We start from the raw sequence: 25,650 nt of genomic DNA on the forward strand, positions 1-25,650 counted from the left end.
AAATAACGCAATTAACGCATACAGAATCACCGTAATTGCAAAAAAAAAAAAACACAAACCCTTAACATAAGACTGACAGCTGTCACATTCTCATCTTAGTCATATTATAAAAATAATCGTATCTCTTTATTAATTAAAACGTCAACTTTTGTTTGTTGCATGTTACATTTTGTATTCAATGTCACAAATAAGAAGCCTCACATTTTTTTTTTTTTGCTAACGCACGGTCTTATTACAGTCAAAAAATCAACTTTAAATAACTTCCAGTATTTGTAATTGATATTCTGAGAAACCAATAGTATCATATGTGTTCAAATTGAAATTGACTTTGGTTTTGAATGTAAGACAATGTTTGCAGTAAACTTTGTTGGCAACTCCAATAATAAATACGTATTTATATGACAATCTATTTTCATTGCTTTTATTATATATTCAGTATTGAAAGACAATCATACAAACCTACTTTATGTAATAGACAGAGACCTATCTTCGAATTCAAAAGTATATAATATAGAGATATGAGATATTTAGGTATATGTGCATGTATATTCGTAAACGTAATTCATACACACACATACACTATTGTAATACATATTTGAATATAAGACGGGGAAAAAAAATTAAAACCTAAGTAGAAAATAATAAAAAAATCAAAAGAAAAAACGAAAATAAAAAGAAAAAAAAAATATTTTTTCGGTACATCATTTCAACACAAAATTTTTGTTGCTTTTGCTTTTTATTTTTATTATTGTTGTTTTTATATTATTATTATTATTATTTTTTTTTGTTTTGTCTTTTTTATTTTATTATTTTTGTTTTTTTCTTTTATTTTCTTTTTCTTTTTGAATTTAGTGGATTGCATGAATGTTACTGACTGAGACTCTCAGAATATACCACAAATTATTGTATTGTCATGGCGTCGTCAGCGACGTTGTGTGTCTGGCAGTCGTCGTATCAGAACTGAATTAAAATAAATAATAATAAAAAAAAAAATATAATAAATAAATAAATAAATAAGAAATAGAAAATAAATAATAAAAGCAAAAAAATATTTGATAAAAAAATATATATATTTTTTTTTTAAATATAATTTGCAAACTGCAAAACAGAGATAATCACAAAAAAAATAATAAAAAATAATAATTTTTAATTTTAAATAAAATAAAAATTATATATAAATATATATGTATATACATATATATTATATACAATAAATAATTTTGGAATTGAAGACGCGAAAGTTGACGTAAATGAATCGCGTGCTGATTTTCGGCGGTTTAGTAAGCATTTTTGTTTTCTGATATTTTTCGGTTTTGAAACCCGGTTCATTTTTCGATTTTTGTTTCTATTACAAAAATTATTTGTGTGACAACAAGAAAAAAAATAATAATAATAAAATTTTTTTAATTTTAAAATATGCAACGATCTTAGAAATTTTAATTTATAAATAATGAAAAAGAAAAAATTAAAAATAATTTAATAAAAAAAATATTTTAAATATCAAATGTCATTTTTGTATTTTTTTTTTTTTTTTTTGTTTGAAAATATTCAATATTTAAACGAGTGTATTATTTGTTATAATTTTATAATAAAAAGAAAAAAATATTAAATTAATTAAAACAAAAATTTGAAGTATTATTAAAAATAAATAAGAAAACCGAATTATTAAAATAATATTAAGAAAATATTTATAAAAAATGTATTACTATTAATAATAGTAGAAAAAAGTATTGTTTACATCACACACAGGATATATTTAAAAAAAAGAAAAACAACAACAACAGCAACAAAAGAGAAAGCGAAAATGTAAACACACAATCACAATATCAAGGAAGAAAAATAATTTTTATATTTATAAAAAAAAACAATAATTGTTTTTGACAGATTAAAAATAATAAACACTAAGAAGTGAATGTGTTAATTGTCACATTAATTGTTGTGTGAATGTGATTATATAAAATAAAAATGTATATAATTGAATAAAAAAAGTATAATTTTGTTTTACAAAAAAAAAATAAATAAATTAGTATTTATTATTTAATTTAAAAGAAAAGAGAAGATAAATAAAAATTAAAAAAAAAAATTAGTAGCCATAATGGAAATGAAAAGGACTTGTAGATGATTAAGAACAATTAAGACACAAAACAACATTTTAAAAATGTTATGATTTCTTTGAATCACAAAATTTAATAAAATTTTTTGACATTTCTTTTAAACTACAAAAAGTCAAACAAAAAAAAAATAAATTTATAAAATAATCAAACAAAAAAAGAAAATTTATTATTATTATTGTTATTTTACAATTTTACGTTTTTAAATGTGTATATATTTCACAATACATTTTGAGTTGTCAAATTATTTGACAACTCTTGAATATATGAATGACAGATAAATATAGTGATTCAAAGCCGTCGGTAATATCATTAATTAGTGATTTTATCCAAAAAAAAATTACAAATATAGAAAATTCAGAGTGTTAGTATTATTATTATCTTATTTATACATATATAATTTTTTTTAAAATTAATAAATATAATATATATATTAATAACGAAAAATTTTGATATACCTATATTTAATTTAATCTATTTAATAATCTGTTTTTGTTTATTTTTTTTTTTTTTTCAAAAATTTAATTTTTAAAACTATGATTTGCTCCCATATCTATATTTACAATACATGAATGCATATTAAGTTTTTAATTTATAGGTATATTTTAAATTTAATTAAAAAATTCTATTGAAATATAAAATAAGTATGTTTGCATTATAATATGTGTATTGAATTTTGATAAATACAATGTACATACTGAAATATACTAAATGATGAAATTTATATTTATTACATGTAAACTATACATGTACGTACTTAAACCGGTTTTTGAGGAAGAAAAAAAAAAATAGAATGAGAGGGTGAAATTGAAAATGAAATATATACAGTAACTTTGTTGAAGTTTTCAAATTTGACATTTCAATTGTCAAAATTATCACAGTGACTTTTGACAGTTTGAATGTCAATTAATAATTAAATTTTAATAAAATTGATTAAATTATGTAAATGATGTATGCAAAAAGCAATTAGTTTTTACTTATGTATATATACTTGTATATGTATAACATGTGCAACTATATTTGTTATTTATTAAGCATTGTATTTCATTAAATAAATTAACTATTATTTTAAGTTTAATTATAATGTTTTCTCAACTATATATTTTGGAATAAAATTTACATATGTATAACAGATTATGTGTACATTGTGTTCAGATATTTTTGATAAATATGAAATTTAAGAAGATTGTCAAATTTTAAATGATTTCTCAATTTCTCTTTTAAGAATATTGAAGATTATTTTAATGCCGAATTTGTTCTGATTTTTGGAAGATGTTAAAGTCTTTTTAATTAATTTTTGCTTTCATTTCAAATAAAATTTTAAAATATTACAGTTATGTAAATGTTTTATACTCGGTAGATAATGTAGGTTTATTTAAAAATTTTAAATAAAATTTGATTTTTATTTCGAGTCTTCTTGTTTGATAAATATATTTTACGTTTTTTTTTTGTTGGCATAGTGTGAACTTTTATGTTCTCTAATTCACTATACTGTACTATATACTGTATTTACTTTTTCAAAGAAAAGAAAACAATAATAAACGAAAAAGGATATGAACATGAGAAAGAGAAAAATATAGTGATTTTTATTTTTTTTTATTGCCTCAAAAAATGTGCTTTGCTTCAAATATCTAAATAAAAAAAAAAATTAAAAAAAAAGTATGGTAAAACAAAAATTTATAAAAAAAAATCTATAATAATACCTAAATTCATACATACATACATATGTGAGTCTGTATTAGTATCTGAAAAAAAGTGTAAAGATACATAATTTTCTTAGTGTGAATTTCTTGATAATAGCAGTAAATTTACAGCAGGGGTTTAAAATATTCGAACGAAATGAATTCTTATAAATAAATTCTTCCAAATTTTAATATTAATAAAATTTTTAATAATATTATTAATGGGTGATTTAATTAAGTATACCTTATAATTATAAAGATTACTTAATCATGTTTTAATTCATTTAATAGGTTCAGAATTTTCAACATTCTCCTTTTATTTCCCTAACGTCTCTTTGGTTAAGACTAGCTTTGAAAAATCGATTTTTTCTCTGAATTGGGGCAATATCTGTTCGTAGAACTTCATGGTTTTATTAACCTTATTTATTCAAGGGTTGTTGGTAACTCAATTTTTGCGTTTTTTTCAAAATCTTTCTTCTCTTTAGCAGATTTTGATAAACTGTGAGTCAAATTCAAAATAAGTTGCTTAATTTTTAATAATGATTTCTAATAAACTGTTACACTTGACAGTTTACATCGTTAACGTAGTAAATGTAGGGCAACTACAGTTGTGGAGAAACTCTATTGAGCCTACACCGGTTTACTGTGTATATTAGGACAAGAATCCATGGAGATGTATTAATATTTCTAAATACATTCACCATATTGATTGAATGTACTTACTAATAATTTTACTCGTCAAATTTTATTTCCACTATTCCATCTTTGTGTATGTGTATTTGTGTATATAGAATTTCTAAAATTATATTTTAAGTTAAACAATTATGTATGTAAGTATTATGAATGTATGTATGCATAAATAGATAGTTTTTAATTGTGAAAGATTACTTTCAATTAGATATCTTCAAATGTCATTTTTGAATTTTTCATTTTAAAAATCAAAATAATTATTAAAAGTTTGTAAGAAAGAATTGAGTATTCTTTCTTCTTTATTGCTCATAATATTGAATCATAAAAAAATTTAAAAAGTCCACATTTCTTTGGCAGAGATTCAAAATAATTTTATTATTTTTCTCTTCTTTTTTTTTTTTTTTTTTGGAAAAGTACAATATCATCTACTACCGCTACTACTACTATTAGTACTACTACTACTACCTGTATTAATTTTGATAATTCATGTTGACAAACGTACTATTAATTTATATTTCTGTATGTGTGTGTGTGTGTGCATCCATACTTTTAATCGCAAGTATAGATAAGCAACGCGCTATATCAAATTATACATACTGTGTGTATAGGATATGAACGTGTAAATGTAAATTTTATGAAATCTTAATGCTATTAAAAGCATTCGAATGAAATTTTATATGAAAAAGAAAATAGAAAATTTAAAAAAAGGGAACAAACAAAAAACCAAAAACGAATTTTTATAAAAATTTTCATATTTTCCTTACATTTTTATTTTGCATTTTCATAAATCTAAAGCTGCGTGTAGTATATAATGTTATAGGTATGTACATATGTAGGTATTATAATTTCATTGTGTTCCGAAACAATTGAAATGTACAATCATACTCCTACAAATACAATTTTAAATTGATCATGTAGGTTTTTATTTGCAATTTGAACAGGTCTCTGACATTTGTTGTACTCTGGCATTCTCATTTGTAAACCAAACTTTTTTAATGGTTTTTGGTTTTCTTGAAATTTGATTTTTTCGTGTTTCTAAATATTTTATGTATCAATTGAAATAATTACAATGATTTTATAGAGGAAATTTTATAAAATGCATAAAATTTTGTCTTTTTTTTTTTGGAATTGGAGAGTAAATTCTTTGTTATGTAGAGTAATCTTAAATTTTCCCACCATAAGAACACATTCCTTGCACATTATTTACTATTTGAACTCTGGAAATTTTTTACTTTTCTTACTCTCTGAATGTCCATTATATCTTTGTTTTTATTCTAAAGTACGCTAATGCACGTATATGTGTGTGTACATACAATGGAATAGAATATATTGGTAAAACCGAAGAGCGAATATATTTAATACATTTGATTTTAAACTTTGAATCTATGCATATTTTGTAATAATATGTGTGCCTAAAATATTTGACTAAATATATATAATACAATACAAACGTAGCAATTGAAAAAAAAAAAAAAAAACAAATATACATTTATGCACATATACACACAAATATAGATAAAATTTTATTCTCTTTAAATTACAATAATGTAGTATAAGTAATTTGCTTTCTCCAAGCAAACATAAATACATATGTATTTTCAATATGCTATCCCTGATATAATAAAATTGTTCAATAGTGCAATGCATGTGTGTGAGCAAAATAACAATTTATCAATTTTATTTTTATATTACATTATATTTCTCTTTCTTTTATATTAATTATCAATATAACAAAACATTATTACAAATTCATGTAGTATACATGCACTTATTTATGCATTTTATAAGTGTAATATTACATCCTTGAGAAATATTTTTATATAAGAATGTAAAATCATGTGTATATACATTATATATTTTATGAACATACGGGCATACAAGTTTGCAGCAATAAAATAATAAAAAATAATAGATACGTATATGTACATATATAAAAATAATTTTTATACTCATGCATACATAATAATATTATGTATTTATAAAAACTGTTATAATATTCGTATAGAAACATAAATTTATTGAAGTACATACGAGTATGTATTCCTAAAATGAATGAGCACCTTAATATAATTTGAATAATATAAAATTGAATGAATATACTTGTGTGAGTAGAATTTATATAAAATTTAAAATTATACGTATGCAATTATTATGAATGTGTATATAGGTATAAATATGTACATATATATCTCGCAAGTTTGTGTTTCAATTTAAAGAACACAACCAAATACACTTAAATCACGAATTTAACCTAATACATACATCATGCTATCATATTTAAAAATATATGTATTTTTATTCTCTTCTATTAAACTATTGTACATGCATGTATGTATATACAAATCAATGTGGATAATAATTATGTGTAAACATTTGTTCCAAATCTATAATAAGTATATAAAAAGTATATGTACCAAAATATAAGCAATACACATATTTATGGCAAAGCAAACATAGAATAAATGAAATAGTATAATAATAATAATATTATGCTGCATAAGTATATAAATGTTATACTAATATAACACTATAATTTAAATATGCATACATAAGAATATGCGTATATACGTATATTTCGGTATACATAAAAGTGTGTGCATTTATGTATATAAATATTAATGTGTGCGTGTGGAAGAGTGCGGTGTTTTTTTTTTCTTCTCATTTTTGTTATACTGTTTTTTTTTTTTAATATTATTAATTATTTTGGTTTTTTTTTTAACTTATTTTTTTTTTTTATGAAAAATGTGCTAAAAAATAAACAAATTTTGAAATATACTTTTTTTTTTCTTGTTTTGTTTACTTTGTATTTATAAATAAAAAAAAAAATTTCTAAATAATAAAAATAAAAGAAATGAAAAAAATTTACTTATTTACTCCCTTAAATGTCGAATTTCCAAGAAATTATTTAGAACAAACAATTTACAAATTAATTTTACTTTTGTATATACTTTATACTTTATACTTTAATTTAATATACAAATGTAGTACCTATAATTTATAAATTAAAAAATAAGTTATGAGAAAAATTATTGAAATTTTTAAAATTATTTTAAATTATAAAACATTGAAACCTTTGAAAATATTGAAAGTGAATAAAAAAAAGAGAAAAATAAAAATTAAAAAAAAAAAAAAATTATTTACTTATTGGCCTTTACACGTGTTAGCATTACTGATTGCTATATTACAGTTAGTTGTGCAGTGTTGTGACTTCGGCAAAAACAAAAACAAGAAAAATTTAATAATTAATTAAATAAGAACAAAAAAAAAATGTAGTAAAATCTTAATGAAAATTTTAAAAATTAAGGATACCTAGTATTTTTTTAAATATTTTCAAAATTTTTAAATTAATTTTAAAAATATTTTAAATTAATTAATTATTAGTAGTAAAATTATTAAAAGCAATAATTTTGTTATTTGTTTTTTTATTCTTAAATTTTTAATGAAAAAATTTTAAATTTGTTAAAAAGTAAAATTAATAATAAAAATTAAATGTTGTTATTATTAAATTTAATAATATTTTTACTACTATAAAATTAAATAAAAAGAAAATTAACAATAAACAAAAATTTTTGAAATAAAATAAAAAAAATCTTTATTTTTCCTGGAAGGTTGTTGTTATCTACTTTGAGGCTTGTTCTTTCCCATATAAGAAGGTTATCTTTTTTTTTTCTAATTATTTTTTTTTTTTTTGTTTCTTAAATAAAAGTAAATTAATGCATATTTTTTTTTTTGTTTACATTTTTTTTTTTTGTTTTAACATAAAAATCGCTAATATTTTATTAATATTTTTATCTTTACATATTACATGAATATCATATATATATACATACTTATAATCATATATATCATATGTATATACTACTCAGTTATATATCATATGTATATACTACTCAGTATTATCATATATATTATATACTACGAGTACTCAGTAATTTTTTAGTTTATATATTATAGATATGTTAGACTTTTTGAATGCCGAAATCACTGTGTAATTTATATACAATATAACATACTATTCTAAAACATTATTTAATTTATATAACGATATTAATTATTTGTAATAATTACGGAACTAATGAAGAATTGAAAAATCACATATTGTATATGAAAAAATTACGATAAAAATTAAGAATATTAAAATAATAAATAAAATATTTTGAAACGTTTTGCATTTTATTGAAAAAAAAAAAAAATTTATATTAAAAACGAAAAGTTTTTTGTAAAATTTAATTTTAGCAATTGAAAGTTAATTTCGAAATTCGAATAATTTGTCATTTTAGTATTTTCTGAAATAAAAAATTAACAAATTTTATTTTTACAATTTAATTTTAGTTTTAACTATTGTCATTTACTCATGTATGTTTTATTAACCCTTTGAAACACCTTAAAGTAGTAAAGTAGTAGGTTTCTTAGTTACCATTTTTTTCTTCTTGTCTTACATTTACAATAAAAATTTAATGATTTTTTTTTCTGCTAATTTAATTTTTACTCTATTTGTTTTTTTTCTTGTTAATGAAATAAAATTTGTATTTCTAATTAAAAAATTGAGATTTTTAAATTTGTATAAGTAATTATTAATTTTTGATTGAAATTTTAAATTCTCATTAATAATTTTAGTTCTAACTTCTTTGTTACTAGGTTTATTTTAGGTATAAATTGTTCTCATTCTTGACCCGTCTATTTTTTTTCTTGCTCAATAAAACTCAAATTCTTAACTTGTGTGCAAAAAAAAAAAAAATTTGTTTATTTTTTTTTTTTTGCGGCAATTTGCATAAATGTATAGTACCTATATGTACATAAATTCATTGAAAATTATAATTTAATTTTGGTGAACAAAAACAGAAGCTATAAAATAACCGTAATACGATGCTTGGTGGTTAACAACAGTGCTCTAATAACATAATGTTGTAATCATGTATGTCGAAGTATGACTTATTAATGGGTTTTATTTTTTTAAGATTATTTGAGTTCATGATTTTAATTTTCTATGAAAATTTTAAAATTAAAAAAAATTTGATCTTAACGGATTAATTCAGCTTACTACGCGTTATAATAAATTGTAAAATAGCATAGCAATAATATTATTTTAGTATGTTAGGGTAAATTTGAAATTTTTTGAATTTTATACAAAATTTTTTAAGAAATTATTGAATAAGTAGGATTTTTTTTTTTTAATATTTGATAATTTAAGGGTTATATGATTATAAAATAAGGGTTACGATTATTTAATTTTCTTATTTTAATTGAAAATTCATTTAAATATTATAAAATATATTCTTTTTCTCCTATATATGTACTATAAATTAAAGCATAGTATCAGTGATACTAACTACTTAAGTAAAGGTCAAATGTTGAATTATTAAAAAAAATATAAATAAAAATAAATAAATTAAATTTTTTAATAAAAAAATAAAATATTAAAAAAAATTTCCAAAATTTAATTTCATTATTAATTTCATTTTTAACTCACATTAAATAATATTTTATTTTTTTCGTTCTTCTTTATAGTTAACATATAATTTACATTATATACAAAATAAATTGAATAAAATTATTTAAAAAAAAAAAATAAATGAAAAATAAAATTAAATCAAAGATCTCGTCATATTTAAAATTCAAAATTTAATTTTACTTTATAAAAAAAAAATTACAAATAATTAAAAAATTACATAAGAAAAAAAATAAAATAAATTATAATTTTTTTATAATTGAAAATTAAATTATACTAATAAAAAAAAAGTATGGAAAAGTGTTTTTTTTTTTGTAATTATTTTTGTGTTCTAATTATGAAAAAAAAATAAGAAAATGAAAAAAAAATAATAAAATTTCAAATTATCCTTTAAATTATCAGGACTCTACTACTACTACTACCGGTTGTTATTAAATTATTTTCAAAAATTAATTTTAATTAGAATTTTTTTTTCCATAAAATAAGTGAAAATTAATTAATATTTAAAAAGTATAACAAAAGAAAAATTAAGTGTAAAATACAAAAAAAAAAAAATTCAGAGAAAATTAAAATTAAAAAAAAATTAAAAAATAAAATTAAATAAAAAATAAAAAGGAATTTAAAATTAATTTTAATTATATTTAATATAAGTAAAAAAAAAAAATTAGAATTCCTTTGGTGATATTAATTTTTTATGTATATATATAACAAAAAAGAAATTGTATAAAATAAAAAATTTAAAATTAATTTAATTAAAAAATTATAAAAGAAATGAAAATTAAGTTATAAATATATATATATATATATATATATATATATATATATTTTAAAAATATATATAACTAATAAATTATCTAAATTTAATATTAATGTTTATATATATATATAAAACTTGTATATTATATAATAGTATAAATAATAAAATCAATAATAAAACAAACAAACAATAACCATACTTAATTAATTAAAAACTAGGAAAAAAAAACTGTATAACAAAATTATTTTGTCATTTTGTGGATAATAACAACATGCTAGGTTAGTTTATTTGTTTCCTATTTATTTTACAAAAAAAACAAAATAAAAAAATTAAAAATTAATAATAATAAATATTTAAATTTTTTTTGTTATATTTTTTTTTTAATTTAAATTATTTGTTAAATAATAATTTTAAATATAAAATAAAGACAGCAAAAATTACTTTGTTGCATAAAATATATTGTGAATATTTACACTATAGAAATTTCCTTTTATTGGCTATTAGGTATTAGGACATCTATTGACGAGATCTTTAATTATATTGTATGCAATTTTTAATTCGATAAATTGATTCAAAGTGTTATTGTTGTTGTTTTTTTTTTTTTTCTTCTTTAATTTTTCATTTGCTTATATTTATAATATTGTTAGAGTTTTAGTTGTTTTTTTAGTTTGTGGTCCAAATCCGACTAATGCCTACCCCCCCACCCACCTAACCATTGCATAGTACAAATTAAATACATGCGATTAATTACAAATAGAAAAAAAAAATTAAATTAAAAATATAAAATGCAAAACGTTTTTATAATAATATTTAATTTTAGAAATTACTTTTTATAAATAAAGATTTTTATAGGTAAAAAAATATTCATAGATTATGTGTATGTATAATATGTAAAGTAAATATATTAGCGATTAAAATTTTTGTAGATTGGAAATTATTAAATTTACTTTTATAAAGAATATTATTTTTGATATTGTTATAGGAGCCGGTTTATTAATTTTGTTTTGAAAATTAAAAATTTGCAAAATAATAAAGTAACAAGCTTCAGATGACAATTCTTTAAACTTTATTTATAACAGTAAAGATTTTACTACATTTATGAATAATTTGCTTATTGTCTAGACATGACGACATTTTGCTCTCCGCCCTAAAGTATGCTATTGTATGATAAATTAAGTAAATATATAATATAACAATATTATAACATTAATTGCTAAAATTTGTCTAAACAATAGCGATTTGTAAATGCAATGACAAGGGTTTTTTTACAGGAATAGTGTTCGGAATTGAGTTCGATATATTTTTCAAATTTTTGTATTTGTATTTAATTTTGTGAATTTAAACTTTACAATTCTTTTTTTTAATAAGTAAGTTGTATAAATAAATTTGTGCTATTTTCAGACGTACTTGCTTGATCCGTAAATTTTTTGTAATTCTGTGGTACAAATTCGATTTATATACAAATTAAAAGTAGTAGCCCTGTAAAATGTTTCCTAATATTAAAATTAACAGTTAAGCAATTAGTTACATTTTACATGATTTCAGCAATATAATAAAAAATGTCAATTTTAAAAATGAAAAAAAAAATATGAAATTGTTATCTATTGGTAGGTTTTTCGAAATAAAAATTTATTTATCTCAATTTTAGTTTTGTTTAAAAGAAAAACAAAAAAAAATTCATAGTACGAGTATTTAACAAATTTTTCTTTGTTTTCAAATTTATCAAAGTCAATAAGTCAGAACATATTTATAAATTTAATAATTATTGTTATATACATACATATATATATATATATATACATTCATACGTATTTAGAAAAAATACAGGAAGAAAAATAAAAATTTTTAGTATTTGTGCAATAATTTTTTATTACATATTCAAGGTAAATAAATTTTTATTTCAAGCGAAAAACTAATTGTATTTACGGTGTATTAAAATTCAATATTTAAATTTATTAGCAAATGTTTTCCAACACAACTTAAGAATTTTAATAAATTTTTATGTTAAATGTTTAGGATGAAAAAAAAAATATATAAAATAAATGTCAAAACTTTTAAGAATTGTGAATATGTTCGAAAAATTTCAAAAATATTTTGTGCTTACCTACTCATTAATGTCATAATAAGAGCGTGTTTCTACACACTTATTCTAGACTCTTCATAAATGTCATAAATTGAGTTCAGTATGACAACTATAGTTTGACAATTTAATAATGACATTTAATTTGCTTTAATTTGCATTTTTATTCGTTTTTATCTTTTTATACATCATTATATTTTTATCGAATACTGTTTATAATTTAGAAAATCTCATTGCTAAAGCAGTAATTTGAATTTTTCCGAAACTCCCATAAATATTAAATGTCAATTTAATTTTTCAATTGTCAAATTTAAAATATGTCTTTAAAAATGGTATCATCTGTTGCAATTAAAATTCATTGTCGAAATTGTACGTACTTTTTCAATTTCTTTATATATTTATTTATTACTGACATAGAATATTTTATAGTATTCTTAAAATGTCAAAATTAAAAACTGTAATAAAACAACTTTAATAACTGTAGGAAATACAAACCAATTTTTATTATTAGGAAGAAAAATTTTTTATTCTATTTCTTTCTCTTTTTTTTTCCAATTTGTACGTGTTTACCGACTATGTACATGTGTATTTTTAAGTCATCTACTTGTTGATTAAATACTCAATATTTAAATAAAAATACAAGTACTTACACATAATTTTTGATTTTTATTTTTATTTTATGAGATATAAGGAAAAACTTTATCATCTAGACAAAGATTATAGACATGAACATTTACACATATTTTACTTACCAATTTTTTTTTTTTTTTAATTTTGTTAAAAGTTCTAGATCTTCTACATTTTGTTAATCAAAACAAAAATAAAATTTATATGTATAGAATCTTGTACATCAAATAAAAAAATTTCAAAATTCATTCCTCTCTACCCACCCCTACATTATATTTTACATTTTTATTTTATTTTCTAATTTACTCCGATTGATAGAAATCATCCACATCTACTACATACATATATTTATTTGAATTTGCAATCATTCATTCATAACCTATAAAAAGTTTCAAACCCCAAATATGTAATTGAAATTGTAAATAGATCAAATTCCAAATATGAAAGAAAGTAAGAACAAAAAAAAAATCGAAAAAATAAAACAATAAAAAATTTATATGCTTTGATTTCATCTTTGCATGCCAAACACAAAATCAACAAACAAAAGGACGACAAGAATCCACCTATATGTGAGAATTTAAAAAAGAATTTTAAACATAAATATTAAAAAACAAGAAAAATTAAAGAGAAAAAACTGTACTCATCTCTCATATGTAAAGAGTAGTAAAGAAAGAAAATTTATTTAAGAATTGAAAAACTTGCAGAAATAAAAAAATATTTTTCCTTATCGACATCGATAGTAAAAACAATAAAAAAAAAAAAATAGAAAGTAATACAAGAACAAACAAAATATACGAAAAGGCGACAATAATACTTTTTTAGTATACAAGGATGTGTAGAAAAACTTTTTCCGGAAACTTTTTTTTTTATTTATATTTTGATTTTGTTATTTTTTTGTTTTACGTACTTTAAACAGAAAAAAAATTATATTATTTTTTTTTCTATCACTAGTTAAGTCAGAAAAAAAAGTGGTAGCACTATATTTGAATAAACGACCATTTTTTTTTTTTGATTTTCTATAATGCCTCCTTATTATTATGCGTGTCCGTAACACCTCATGATGCCGAACTCTTGTCTGTCACGCTGTTTCCATACTGTTTGGATTTTTCATGTAAATCTTTAATAATTTATTTATGTCATCAATTTTGTCACAATAATAAATATATTGATTCAATTATAGGATTCCAGTTCCAGTTGCGATCAGTTATTTTAGGAAAGCCGAACGTTTGTGATAGAACAAAATTTCTTACTTTAAACAATTAGTACGTAGTCGACATTATGTATAAAGTATTATTTCAAACTCTTTACTTATTTTTCGATATATCTACTGCAAATAATAAATTTGAAATGTGGGCATTGAAATGTGTGATTAAACAAAATTTGATTGGTTTTGAACAATGTGAATGTCAAAATTAAAGTGAGAAAAACACTCCTTTTGATCTATATATCTGATACCTTTTTGACTTGCCATATTAAACAAAATTTTATAATGTAGTGCAATTCTTATTCTAAATTCTAATATTGCATTTCATGTAAATTTTTAAAGGAAATAAATTCTATATTTCTTCTTGTTCTCTTGATCTTAACATTATTTAACATTTAAAATTTAAACTCATTATGTACACAATAAAATTAAAAGCATACATATATCTATATTTTCGAATGTTTACAAAAGATGGCGCCTTTAAAGTTTATTTAGTTTATTTGAAACCAATTTAACTAGCTAAAACTGTTCCCTCTTGTCGAAGCAAAAAACTACTCGTAATAGAAAATAAACTTGTAACTTATTTGTTTTCAATTTTCTACAATAATTTAGATAAAATTTTACTTATTATGTCATTTTGCTCTTTTAGTTTTTCATTTTAATTTTATAAGTTTAAATAATAAGTTTTTCTTTTAAAAATAACTTTTGCTACTTTAAAATATAAAAGGAAAACAAAAATACTTTATACATACATACATTTATGCAAATAAATACTTATTTAATAGAAGAGTAGAGAATATTTATTTTTAAATATTACAAAATTTTTAATACGTATGCTTATGTTTGAATGCAAAATATGAAAATGAATTTAGATTAATATAATTAATGGGAGTGTTTACATGTGCATCGTAGTTTGAGCGTAAAGCACAACGTTTACTACCCTTTAAATAAACGTTATTTTTATAGTAGAGAGGGTGTGCGAAACATTAAGGAAGGGCTGTGTATACGCTCATTGCATACTCGTTTAAACAAAGCCAATGCGTTATGACCGGCAAAGGATTTTGTAGTCCCAGCGTCATCTATGTTATGACATCAAAGTAACCATATCAATTGATTAATTGTCAAAGTAAATGTTTGACGCAAATATAAATTTTTTGGAATTGTATTAAAATGTTTAAGTAATTGACAACTAAAAATTAAATTATTAAAATTTAACGCTTGATACCACACCATTTGTCGTATAAATTGTCTCTCTTTCTCTCTTTTGCAGTCCTTCAACAAGAGTGTTGAACACTGTAAATAATGATAATACCTATATGTTACCATTTAGTGCCTATATAAATTATAATTTCCAGCACCTACAATTGGCTTACATTTTCTACTGGGACATTTTTTATGAGAAGTGTTAAATTTCTTGTTGCAAAAATTTCATATTTCATAACTTAAATATGTAAATCACATTTTGACATATTAATGTGAAAACTGTTATATTTGAATGGTGACACATTTCATAACTGTTATATAGATGACATTTTTGCTTGTGTGACATAATTATAATTTTCAAGTAAGTTTTATTTTCACATTGTCAGATCAAATCCTATACTAGTTGCTTAATAATATTAAAATAAAAAGTTGATGACTTTTTTGATCAAATAAACGACTAACGTTTGCACATCTAAGTTACGTTATTATTTTCATCAGATCGAGCGAAATTCTTGAACAACTTTTGATTTTTACATACTGTCATACGTAAATTTTATCTATAATAAAAGTATTTAATTATAGGAATCAAGAATTTTGGAATTTTCCAATTCTTTTCTACATATAGTTTGCCTTTTTTGTTCAAATTTCTATTTCTAGCTTAATTGAAACGCTTAATAAATGTTTGTGAATGTTTTCAACCAATAATTATAATAATTTCTGGTATACTAAGTCTACTTTTTGACCTTAATTGCCTTTAAAGGATCAAATCAATAGAAACCTTTCAAGATGAAAGTTTTGTTTTTAACAAAGACTTTTAATTTTTCTCAACTAAAGATTGATTAACTTGTGAAAGGATTTTAATTAGAATTTCGTGATTGAATTCATTAAACAGAAAAAAAAATATTGAAAATTTCTAGTTAATAAACAAATTATTCCCTTTATATTTTTAACATTTCCTTATTTTTATAATTGAAAAAACAATTAGAGATGGACAAAGTAAGACAGAAAAAAAAATTTGTAGTGCTTTTTGCTCAAATTCTAAATAACAAGCAAAAGAAACCTATTTAAATAAAATCAAACTAATAGCTTGTAAAAAAAAATAAAACAGCATCTGCTCTTTAAGCATTTAAAAAGTTTAAGGAAAAGTTGACGATAGGTAATTAAAATTTTTCGTTTTTTCTTGCATTTGAAATGAAAATGCAGAATTGAGGGTTTTTTAAAATCATAAGAAAGAAATGCTAATTTTATCCAGTAATGCTGAACATATTATAAATGCTCGTTTACATGAGAGTGCGTTTTTGTATGTACTCAAATTAGAATTGAAAAATAAAAGGGGTGAAAGTTAAAGCGATAAGATTTGTTCTACATTTTCATTTTTTCAATAAGATCATGTGCTCATTTTTGAATTTGCTATTAGAAAATGCTGTCATTTCAATTTGGGACAGACAAATTTGTAATTAAGCTCAAGTGAAAAAAAAAATCGGAATACTTTGAAAAATTTGATGTTTTTCGGATGAAACCGAAGCTGTTTCTCATGATAACTGTTAAGTCGAGCTTTTTCACTTAAAAATCGTTTATGTGTTTTGCAACGTTTTGCATTTAAACTTTTAACTTTTGCAATATCTTACTCATAGCCCTACATGAATTTAACTACAAATTTTAATTTTGCAATTATTGTTAAAGTCAACTGTTTAATGTTTACCAAGAAACGCATAAAATACTGCTTAAGCTCAAATTCTTTAAAAAACTGAAATTAGTGATATTTTTTAATTTTTTTTTCTTTTTGGTGCTGTACGAGACTTAAAATGCAAACTATCAAAAAAAAAAAAAAACAAGAAAAAATCAAAAACATTCAAGTAAAAAAAAAAACTCACATTAGGAAAAACTTTTTTCAACACAAACAATCATAGTTGAGCAACAAAATGAAAAAAAAAAGTTATGAAAGTTAAGAGAGAAAAAAAAAAATTGGAAGAACTTTGAAAAAGTTTTCCATTTTTCTCATAAAAAAAAAGTAGAAACTTCAAAACAAAATTGTTCTTTAAACAAAAACAAAAAAAAAAACTTTTTAGTTATGACATTGAAGGTCTATTTCTCGAGTCTTTTATATTTTTTGGTGCGCCCATATATAAAAAATCTGATCAGATTTGCAATAGCAAATTAAAAGCAGAATTTTCTCTTTCTTTAGTTGGTTTTTTTTTGTTAAACGAAATTCTCTGAAATTGCAATGAATTTTTGGAAGCAACAAAGTTTTTTTTGTATTTTAAGTTATAAAAGTTTTATGTACTCTATTCAAATTTGCGAAAATCTTTAATATTTATTCATTTATTTTCTTATATTTTCAGGGTTAAGTAGACGCGGAGTGGCTCCTGGGCCGCCATTGAGTCTGCCGTCCACGCTGGAGGATTCAACAGCCGGTTGGAAAGGTGGACCGGCTGGTGGTGGTCCCGATAATCAAACAGTTCCTGGCGGTGGCGGTAGCGGTCCTGGAAATGGTCCAGGTAATGGACCGGGTAGTGGTGGAGGAGGAGGTGGTGGATTTGGTCCATCTGGACCAAATTCATTTGGTGGTCCAGTTTCAGTATTTCCACAAGCTGGTCAAGGTTCACCAGCTGGTAATAGCCAATCGGTAGGTGGTTATCAAACAGGTCCACCACCAGGTTCAAATACACCACAGTATACAGCATCACCCGCCCCATCTGGTTCATCGACACCTGGTCCCGGACCACCACAAAATGTTAGCGGTGCTGGTTTTCCTCCTCCTCCGAATTCAGCGGGTCCACCATATAATGGGCCGGGTCCTGGTCCGGGAGGACCAGGTGGACCATTCGGATCACCCTCAGGACCAGGACAATTTGGTCGTCCTGGTAGTAGTGGGCCTACATTCGGGGGTGGACCAGGTCCAGGGGGACCTGGTGGTCCACATTTTGCTTCACCAGGTGGTCCAGGGGGATTTGGAGGGCCACAATTCGGTATGCCACCTGGTTCACCATTCGGTCATCCGGGTGGTGGACATCCTATGGGCCCCATGGGCCCCGGTCATATGATGGGAGGACCTCAGCCAGTTGATAGAATGGATCAGGGGTAAGTTTTTATAAGAAATTATTTATTTTAAATATTTTGATATTTTAATTTTAAAATTTTCATAAATAAATTCTCGAAATGAATTTTTTTTTTTGTAAATAATCGACGTATTATTTTTACACGCCCTCATGATTTGATTTTAATCTTGTTTTTTTTTTTTTTGAAAAATGTCTAAAAGAGGTCTTCAATATTGAGTGTATGATGAGAAAAAAAAAGATCTGTATATGTGAATCATATACAATTGTACACGAAAAGGCAAGTACACGTACACAATTAACATATGTATGCTAATATGCACTTCATCAACTACTTTAACCATGATTAGATCGTTGTTAAAAAATATTCAAAGTTTCTAACTATGATATGATGATCCAAATAATATGTGAACCAAAAAAAGAAAAAATTAAAATGAGAAAAAGAATGAAATAATTTTTTTTTTTATTTCGAAAGTTTCCAACTGAGAAAAAATTTATGCTGCGATGCGCGCATGACCACAACTAAATACATAAGGATAAAACGAATAACGAGAAAATGATTCGAACAAACGAATATACTTACATATGAATATTGTTGTATGGTGTTGTTGCTGTTATAATGTTATTGTACATTTAACATCAGCGTATAAAAAGAAATGAATGAGTTTTATTCGGAAAATTTTCATTTCAGAGTGTATCGAAGCAAAATTTAAACCAAAAAAAAAGAAAAGAACAAAAGAGAAAGAAAACAAAAAAGAAAGTAATTTTTTTTAATATCTCTGGAGGAATGCAAAATATCGAATTGAAAAATTATGTTTACCTACACTCATAATATGAGTACGTTGTAATTCTTTAAGCAATTGTGAATGTTATGATGTCAGCAACAGAAGTCAGTGATTATAGTTAATTATTACTGATTGATTCATGAATTTTTAGCTTTTTATATTTAATTCTTACAAACGATGAAAACATCAATACATTCTATATCGAAAGGAATATTTTAGTAATATTTAGTCTGAATTAGAGAATTTCAAATCAAAACTTCTTAAAATAGTGTTCAAATTTTTAGAATCCATTTTGAAAACGTCAAAGATTTTTCCTCTAAAACATATACGCAAACACAAATTACATTATGGAAACATCTTATTCTGCTCGGAATAACTTAATTGTTAGTATAGCTCACATTTGTAAGATTATGTGCTTACAAATATTGCTCTGAACATTTTATATATCCCCGTATTCATCTACAATATTTTTCATTTTATTTTCAAATTTTTTTTTTCCTTGAATAATTAACCTTAATGTTGGAGTGCTGAGTTATTAAGCCTTCTTGCTTAGACCTCCTTAATTTTATGTCCAAAATTCCGAATAATTTCTATAAGCAGCTTTAATCACACAAATCATAAAATTTTCAATAAATCTAGACTAAAAAAGATTTCATTCAGCTTTAGAGACCAAACTCCAGTTATGTGCAAAGAGAAAAAAAAACTAAGTCACATGTTGAGGGTTAAATTTTTTTTTTTTCTCATATTGAACAGATGAAGTATAGATTAAAGTTGTATATGTAGGTACATAAGTATTTTTTTTTTTATTTTCTGCAAAAAAAAAAAACAAATTTATTACATATGTACATGTATTATTATTGTTTGTATAAAAACATATATACATTATATACTTACATGTACGTACATAAATAATTTCCAATCTTTAGTCAGTTATTCAGTCATCTAGTCAGTCAGTCAGCTAACCAGCCAGCCGTAGCCAAATCAACCAACCAGCCAACCATCTAACCAATTCAACCAACCCATCAGTGTTAGTTTCGGTTTTAGCGTTATGTTCTTAATTCTTGAGGAAAACCGCACAATATTCCTACATACTATATATACATATGTTAGTGATATATATGTATGTATAACTTTATATGAATCTTTGTACATATATTGTATGTGTATATTAGTAGAAATAATGTACATATGTAGCGATTTATCTTCAGTGTAATATAGGAAAATAATATAAAAAAAAGAAAAAAAAAACGGTTTTCCAGTTCTTCTTTCGCAACTAAATATAATACGTAGATTATGTATTTCACACACACACATGTATACATCGAGTACATTTGTTAAATATTATTTGTATATTTAAAATATAGAAACGGAAAAAAATTGCAAAATTTAAAAAAAATTAATTTCTTATTTTTTATACTATTGGAAAATGTTAAAAATTAAAATGGTTAAGAAAATTTGGGCTTTGCTTTTTGGTAACTATATAAACCGAATACTATTTGCTTATAATACACGGGTACACAGAATGTACACATAATATATATACATATTATGTATATATAATGTGCTTATTCTGCTAAAAAATATGTACTCGAAGAATAATTACAGAGTCATACTTTGTAATTATAAAATTTAGAATATGATTTCACAAATAAATCAAGTCGCGATTAACAATCTTTAACCTTGTATGAGTATAACTTTTCACAAAAACAATGTTATAAAATATGACTGGTCCCTATTTTAAACGAAACAAGAATTCGAATACTATTTTAGCAAATTCTAGCCAAATTTAGACATTAGACAAAATATTAAAATTAAGAACCTCAATCAAGGGAATTTTCATTTGAAAACCTATTAGGCGAGTCACAATACCACCGTTGTCTATTAATTGTCAAACGACTGAAGTCCGAAATGGCATAGTATGAAATAAAAAAAAAACTTCACTGTCAAAATTTAAGTTAAATATTAAATTAAATTTTATTTGTGACGTTCAAAAATAAATATATAAGTAACATATAGTATGTACATATATGCATATGTGTTTGGCGAGTACATTTCAGTTTCTAATATAATTTCTATACCGTTATTTGTTCTATATTATTGTTTTTCATATCTCATTTTGTAAATTTAAACTCAAATAGCTGGGAATTTTTTTACCTAGTCAACTGTCAATTTTTGATAGTATTTTTGGAATTTTTGTCGGTTTTTTTTTTTGTATCCAATTCGGCTTATCGAATTTGATCTTATTCTAAATCGGTTTTTTTTATTATAATTACTTGTAGTTTTTTATAATTTGACTTTTATCAAACTTTTAGATATAAAATTTTGAAATTAAATTAATTGTTAAAATTAGTAATTGAGTTACTTACTCTTTATGTATTTCTTGCCAAAATTTTACTGGAGGCAGTGTTCCCTTGTGTTATTAAGCCGTTTCTTAAGAAACTCATGACTTATTTTATGGCATTATCCTATAATTTACATATACAAACCAATTTATTTTTCCATTATTTGTTAATTTAAAAAAAAAAATCAAACCAAAGAAAAAACAACACCCAAACGCTTTTAACAAACATATAAAATTTTTAATTTTTCACCTTTAATTGCCTATTCTAAAGAAATTAGAAATAAAAACCACCATTACACAAAAAAAAAAGAAATCTTATATTTTCGGGTTCATATGGTATCAAATGTGCTTTACACATTTTGTGGGCTTGTGATATGAGTTATAAAAAAAAAAGAAAAAAATTTGAAAGAAGCCATAAAATATCGGAAAACATTATTATTGTTCGTTTTCTTCTATTTCGAAATTGAATTTTTTTTTTTCTATATAAATTTTCAAAATAACACGTGTTATTTGTTCCAAAAATACACAAATTCTTATTATTTTATTTCTTCATTTTAATCGTACATTGTACATGGGTTGCTCTCACCGAATTTTCAAAAAAACTTTTGAATTTTGTTGGCGTTCAATTTTTAATTGTTGTATTTATGATTTCTTAAAATTTTTTTTGTTGTTTTTTTTTTTTTTTGATTTAAACATAAATAAATAAAAAATTAAAACAGAAAATAAATTATTTTTTGATTTTTTTTCTTTTAAAGACGCATCTATAAGAGGGAAAATAAAAATGTTGTATATCGAGAAATTAAGCCAAAAAAGAAAATCCCATGCAGATGAAATCCCAAAAATAGAAATTTTTTCAAATTTATAAATTTAATGAAAAAGAAAAAAAATGAAATTCTTCTTTCTATATTATGAAGTGTAATATCGCATCGCTTCCTCCCCATATTTAAAAAAAAAAAAAATAAAATGAGAAAAAAACACACATTCTGTGTGTTTAATATGGGAGGAAAGAAAACACAAAAGAAACGTTACCTTGATCGCGCATTTTCATTTGAACGTCACCATATAGACAATTTTTTGTTTTTTAATGTTGTTGTTTTTTTTTTATTATAAAATTTATTTGAAAAACTTTAAATATTTTGTAATGAAATCAAGTTCGAAAACAATAATTATGTGGTGAAAATTAAAATTTTGAATATTTATTGAAAAAGGGCTTTTTAAAATTTATTTTGTAAATCAAATCCTTTCCATCAATTTTGAATTTTGTTCTATTGTAAAGGCATAAATTTTTCACTTAATTTTTTTTACATTTTTCATATAATATGAAATCATTAACCCTTTCTGTACCGTGGTATTCATGGGGTTTTATCACTACATAGGGTATGATCTCGCTATTTTACTTGTCAAGAGAGAAAAAAAAAATGAGTTACTATTATATATTTGTATGTATAATGTAATTGTCTCGCGAGAAAATTTTTTTTTGTATTGCGAATCTCATTTTTTTTTGTAAAATGTGTACAAAATTATTGATTACGAGTAGCATTATTGATTCAATTTGTTTTTGAAAATTAAATAGTTTAAGTTAATATTATATTTTGAGAAAGAGCGCGAAAATCCAATTAAAATAATGAGAATTGCAAAACTGACGCATTTATTTAAAAAAAAAAATTGAGAGTTCTGATTTGAATTCACTTTCGAAAAAGCGAGACGAAAGAGTATTAGACTGACAAAGTTTATTTGAATCATTCAATTGAGTTATTATAGAATGGTTTTCATTTTATTTCATTACCTTTTAGTAGTTTTTATTTTATGTTGTAATTTAAAATAATAAAAAAATTGTTTAGTTGCCGAAATATAAATTTGAGGTTTAAAGGGTTAAAGATTAAATTTAATTTAAATTTTAAAGTACACTTATTCCTCTAATATTCCGAAAATTTCAGTGGTTGTACCAATTGTGGCAATATACACGTTTGAAAATACACAATTTTTCGAAAAGAAACTATAAATATTTCGATCCACTGTTACAGTTTTAAAAATTTAGACAGTTCTAACATTTGACTTAAAACAATACAAAAAAAAAAAATTGTAAAAGCCGGTGCAAGAAAAATTTCACTAACACAAAAAACAAGTACATATTGCCGTTTTTGAAGAAATTTGTCATTATATGAAATAAAATGTCAAAAAATATTCTATTGTCGCTATATAGATTTACGTTGTATAAGGTGTTACGTTATAAGAGCAATTCGTGTATTATGAATTAAAATAGCTTTATTCACAAATAATTTTCGAAATTATGAAGAATTCTTTCCGAAATTAAAAAGTTTTACTTCAAAATTTTTATTTTCTGTAATAATTTATAGTACCAATATGCATATTTTGACATTTACGTACAAAAATGACAAAAGTATAGAATTAAAATTATTTTATTTAATTCGTTATATGAACCATAATGATTATTATGGTATACAATTAATTACTTATATATACATATATACATAGAAATAGAAATAGAAATAGAAATTTTTTTGTTACATAACAATTCCAAATTAAAAAAGAGAACGCGCTATTAATCAAAAAACCTTTACATTAAAAGTAAGATATTATTATTATACATAGTACATGTGTTATACTATGTACTATGTACTTCTTGTTATACACGTATAAAAGGTAGTAAGTATAGTTGAAATAAGAAATAAATCTTGATTCTAAAATTGTTTTATCATGGTGACATTTAAATTAGCCTATCATATACATATATAAAGTAAGTACCTATACGTATACTAAGTTATATACTATGTAAGTACTATATTATGTTAAAGAAAATAAGTTGCCAAAAAAAAAAAAAACTACAACAAAAATACTAAGAATAATTTTCTTATTTCAAACGGTAGCACCAAAATATCATTTGAAAATTTGTTCGTATAAGCACTACAAAAAAAAAAAAAATATAACAGTAATTGAGTAATAGTAGCTATGTATAAAAGAATATTTGTATAACAATATGATTATTATACAAAATTTAAAATCAGTTAGTATAGAGAAGAGGTTTTTTCATTACCATTTTGTGGTTAACCACGAAAAAAAAAATATTTATTGATTAATGGACGCCTTTTCAATGAGCTTTTAAAGTATAACATAAATTTATATAGAATAACGCGTTATTTTTTCTATTTTTGTTTTTACTTCTGGTCGATTTTCATTTTATTATTTTGCACATACAATTATTTTTTTCTAAAAATTTATTTTATTATTTATGACTTAACTAAGATTTATTTCTGTTTTTTTTTTTTCATTTTTTTACTTACATTAGTTTGTAGGTGTATTATAGATGTATATAGATTATATAATTTTCATACTATACTTAGGTACAATTTACTTAAATATTATTTGGCAATAATTTATTTAACTTTCAACCCCTCTTTAATATTATATTTGTATAAATACCCAAGGGTATGGGAATGGGGCGGAAGGTATATATTGTTTAATTTGGTAGTATATATATAGGCGTTGTTGAGGAGAGATTGAAATAACAATATTATAGCAAAAAATCTCATTTTCTTATCAAAGGAATAAAATCTTTAAGAGTTAATTTCTTTTTCAATAATTTTGGTTTCTTTTCATTTTATTGTTGGTATTTGTATGTTTTTTTAACCTTTCTGAAATTCTAA

General features: G+C 22.5%; 1 protein-coding gene across 2 annotated transcripts in view; it reads left to right on the forward strand.

Annotated features, from left to right (window-relative positions):
- The first annotated feature begins 444 nt into the window (after positions 1–444).
- Positions 445–25,650, forward strand: part of LOC129606618 (S-antigen protein-like) — a 71,120-nt gene continuing 45,914 nt past the window's right edge. The window contains exons 1-2 of one of the 2 annotated variants that reach the window (XM_055517026.1): positions 445–2,475; positions 18,146–18,884. In XM_055517026.1, coding sequence (XP_055373001.1) covers positions 2,382–2,475; positions 18,146–18,884 — 833 coding nt within the window. In that variant the 5' untranslated portion in view covers positions 445–2,381. Of the gene's footprint in view, positions 2,476–10,818; positions 10,968–18,145; positions 18,885–25,650 lie in introns of those variants that run through there. The other variant, XM_055517027.1, reaches the window with a different exon arrangement.

Source organism: Condylostylus longicornis, unplaced genomic scaffold, assembly GCF_029603195.1.
Source record: "Condylostylus longicornis isolate FDR11 unplaced genomic scaffold, ASM2960319v2 ptg000020l, whole genome shotgun sequence".
NCBI lineage: Eukaryota > Metazoa > Arthropoda > Insecta > Diptera > Dolichopodidae > Condylostylus > Condylostylus longicornis.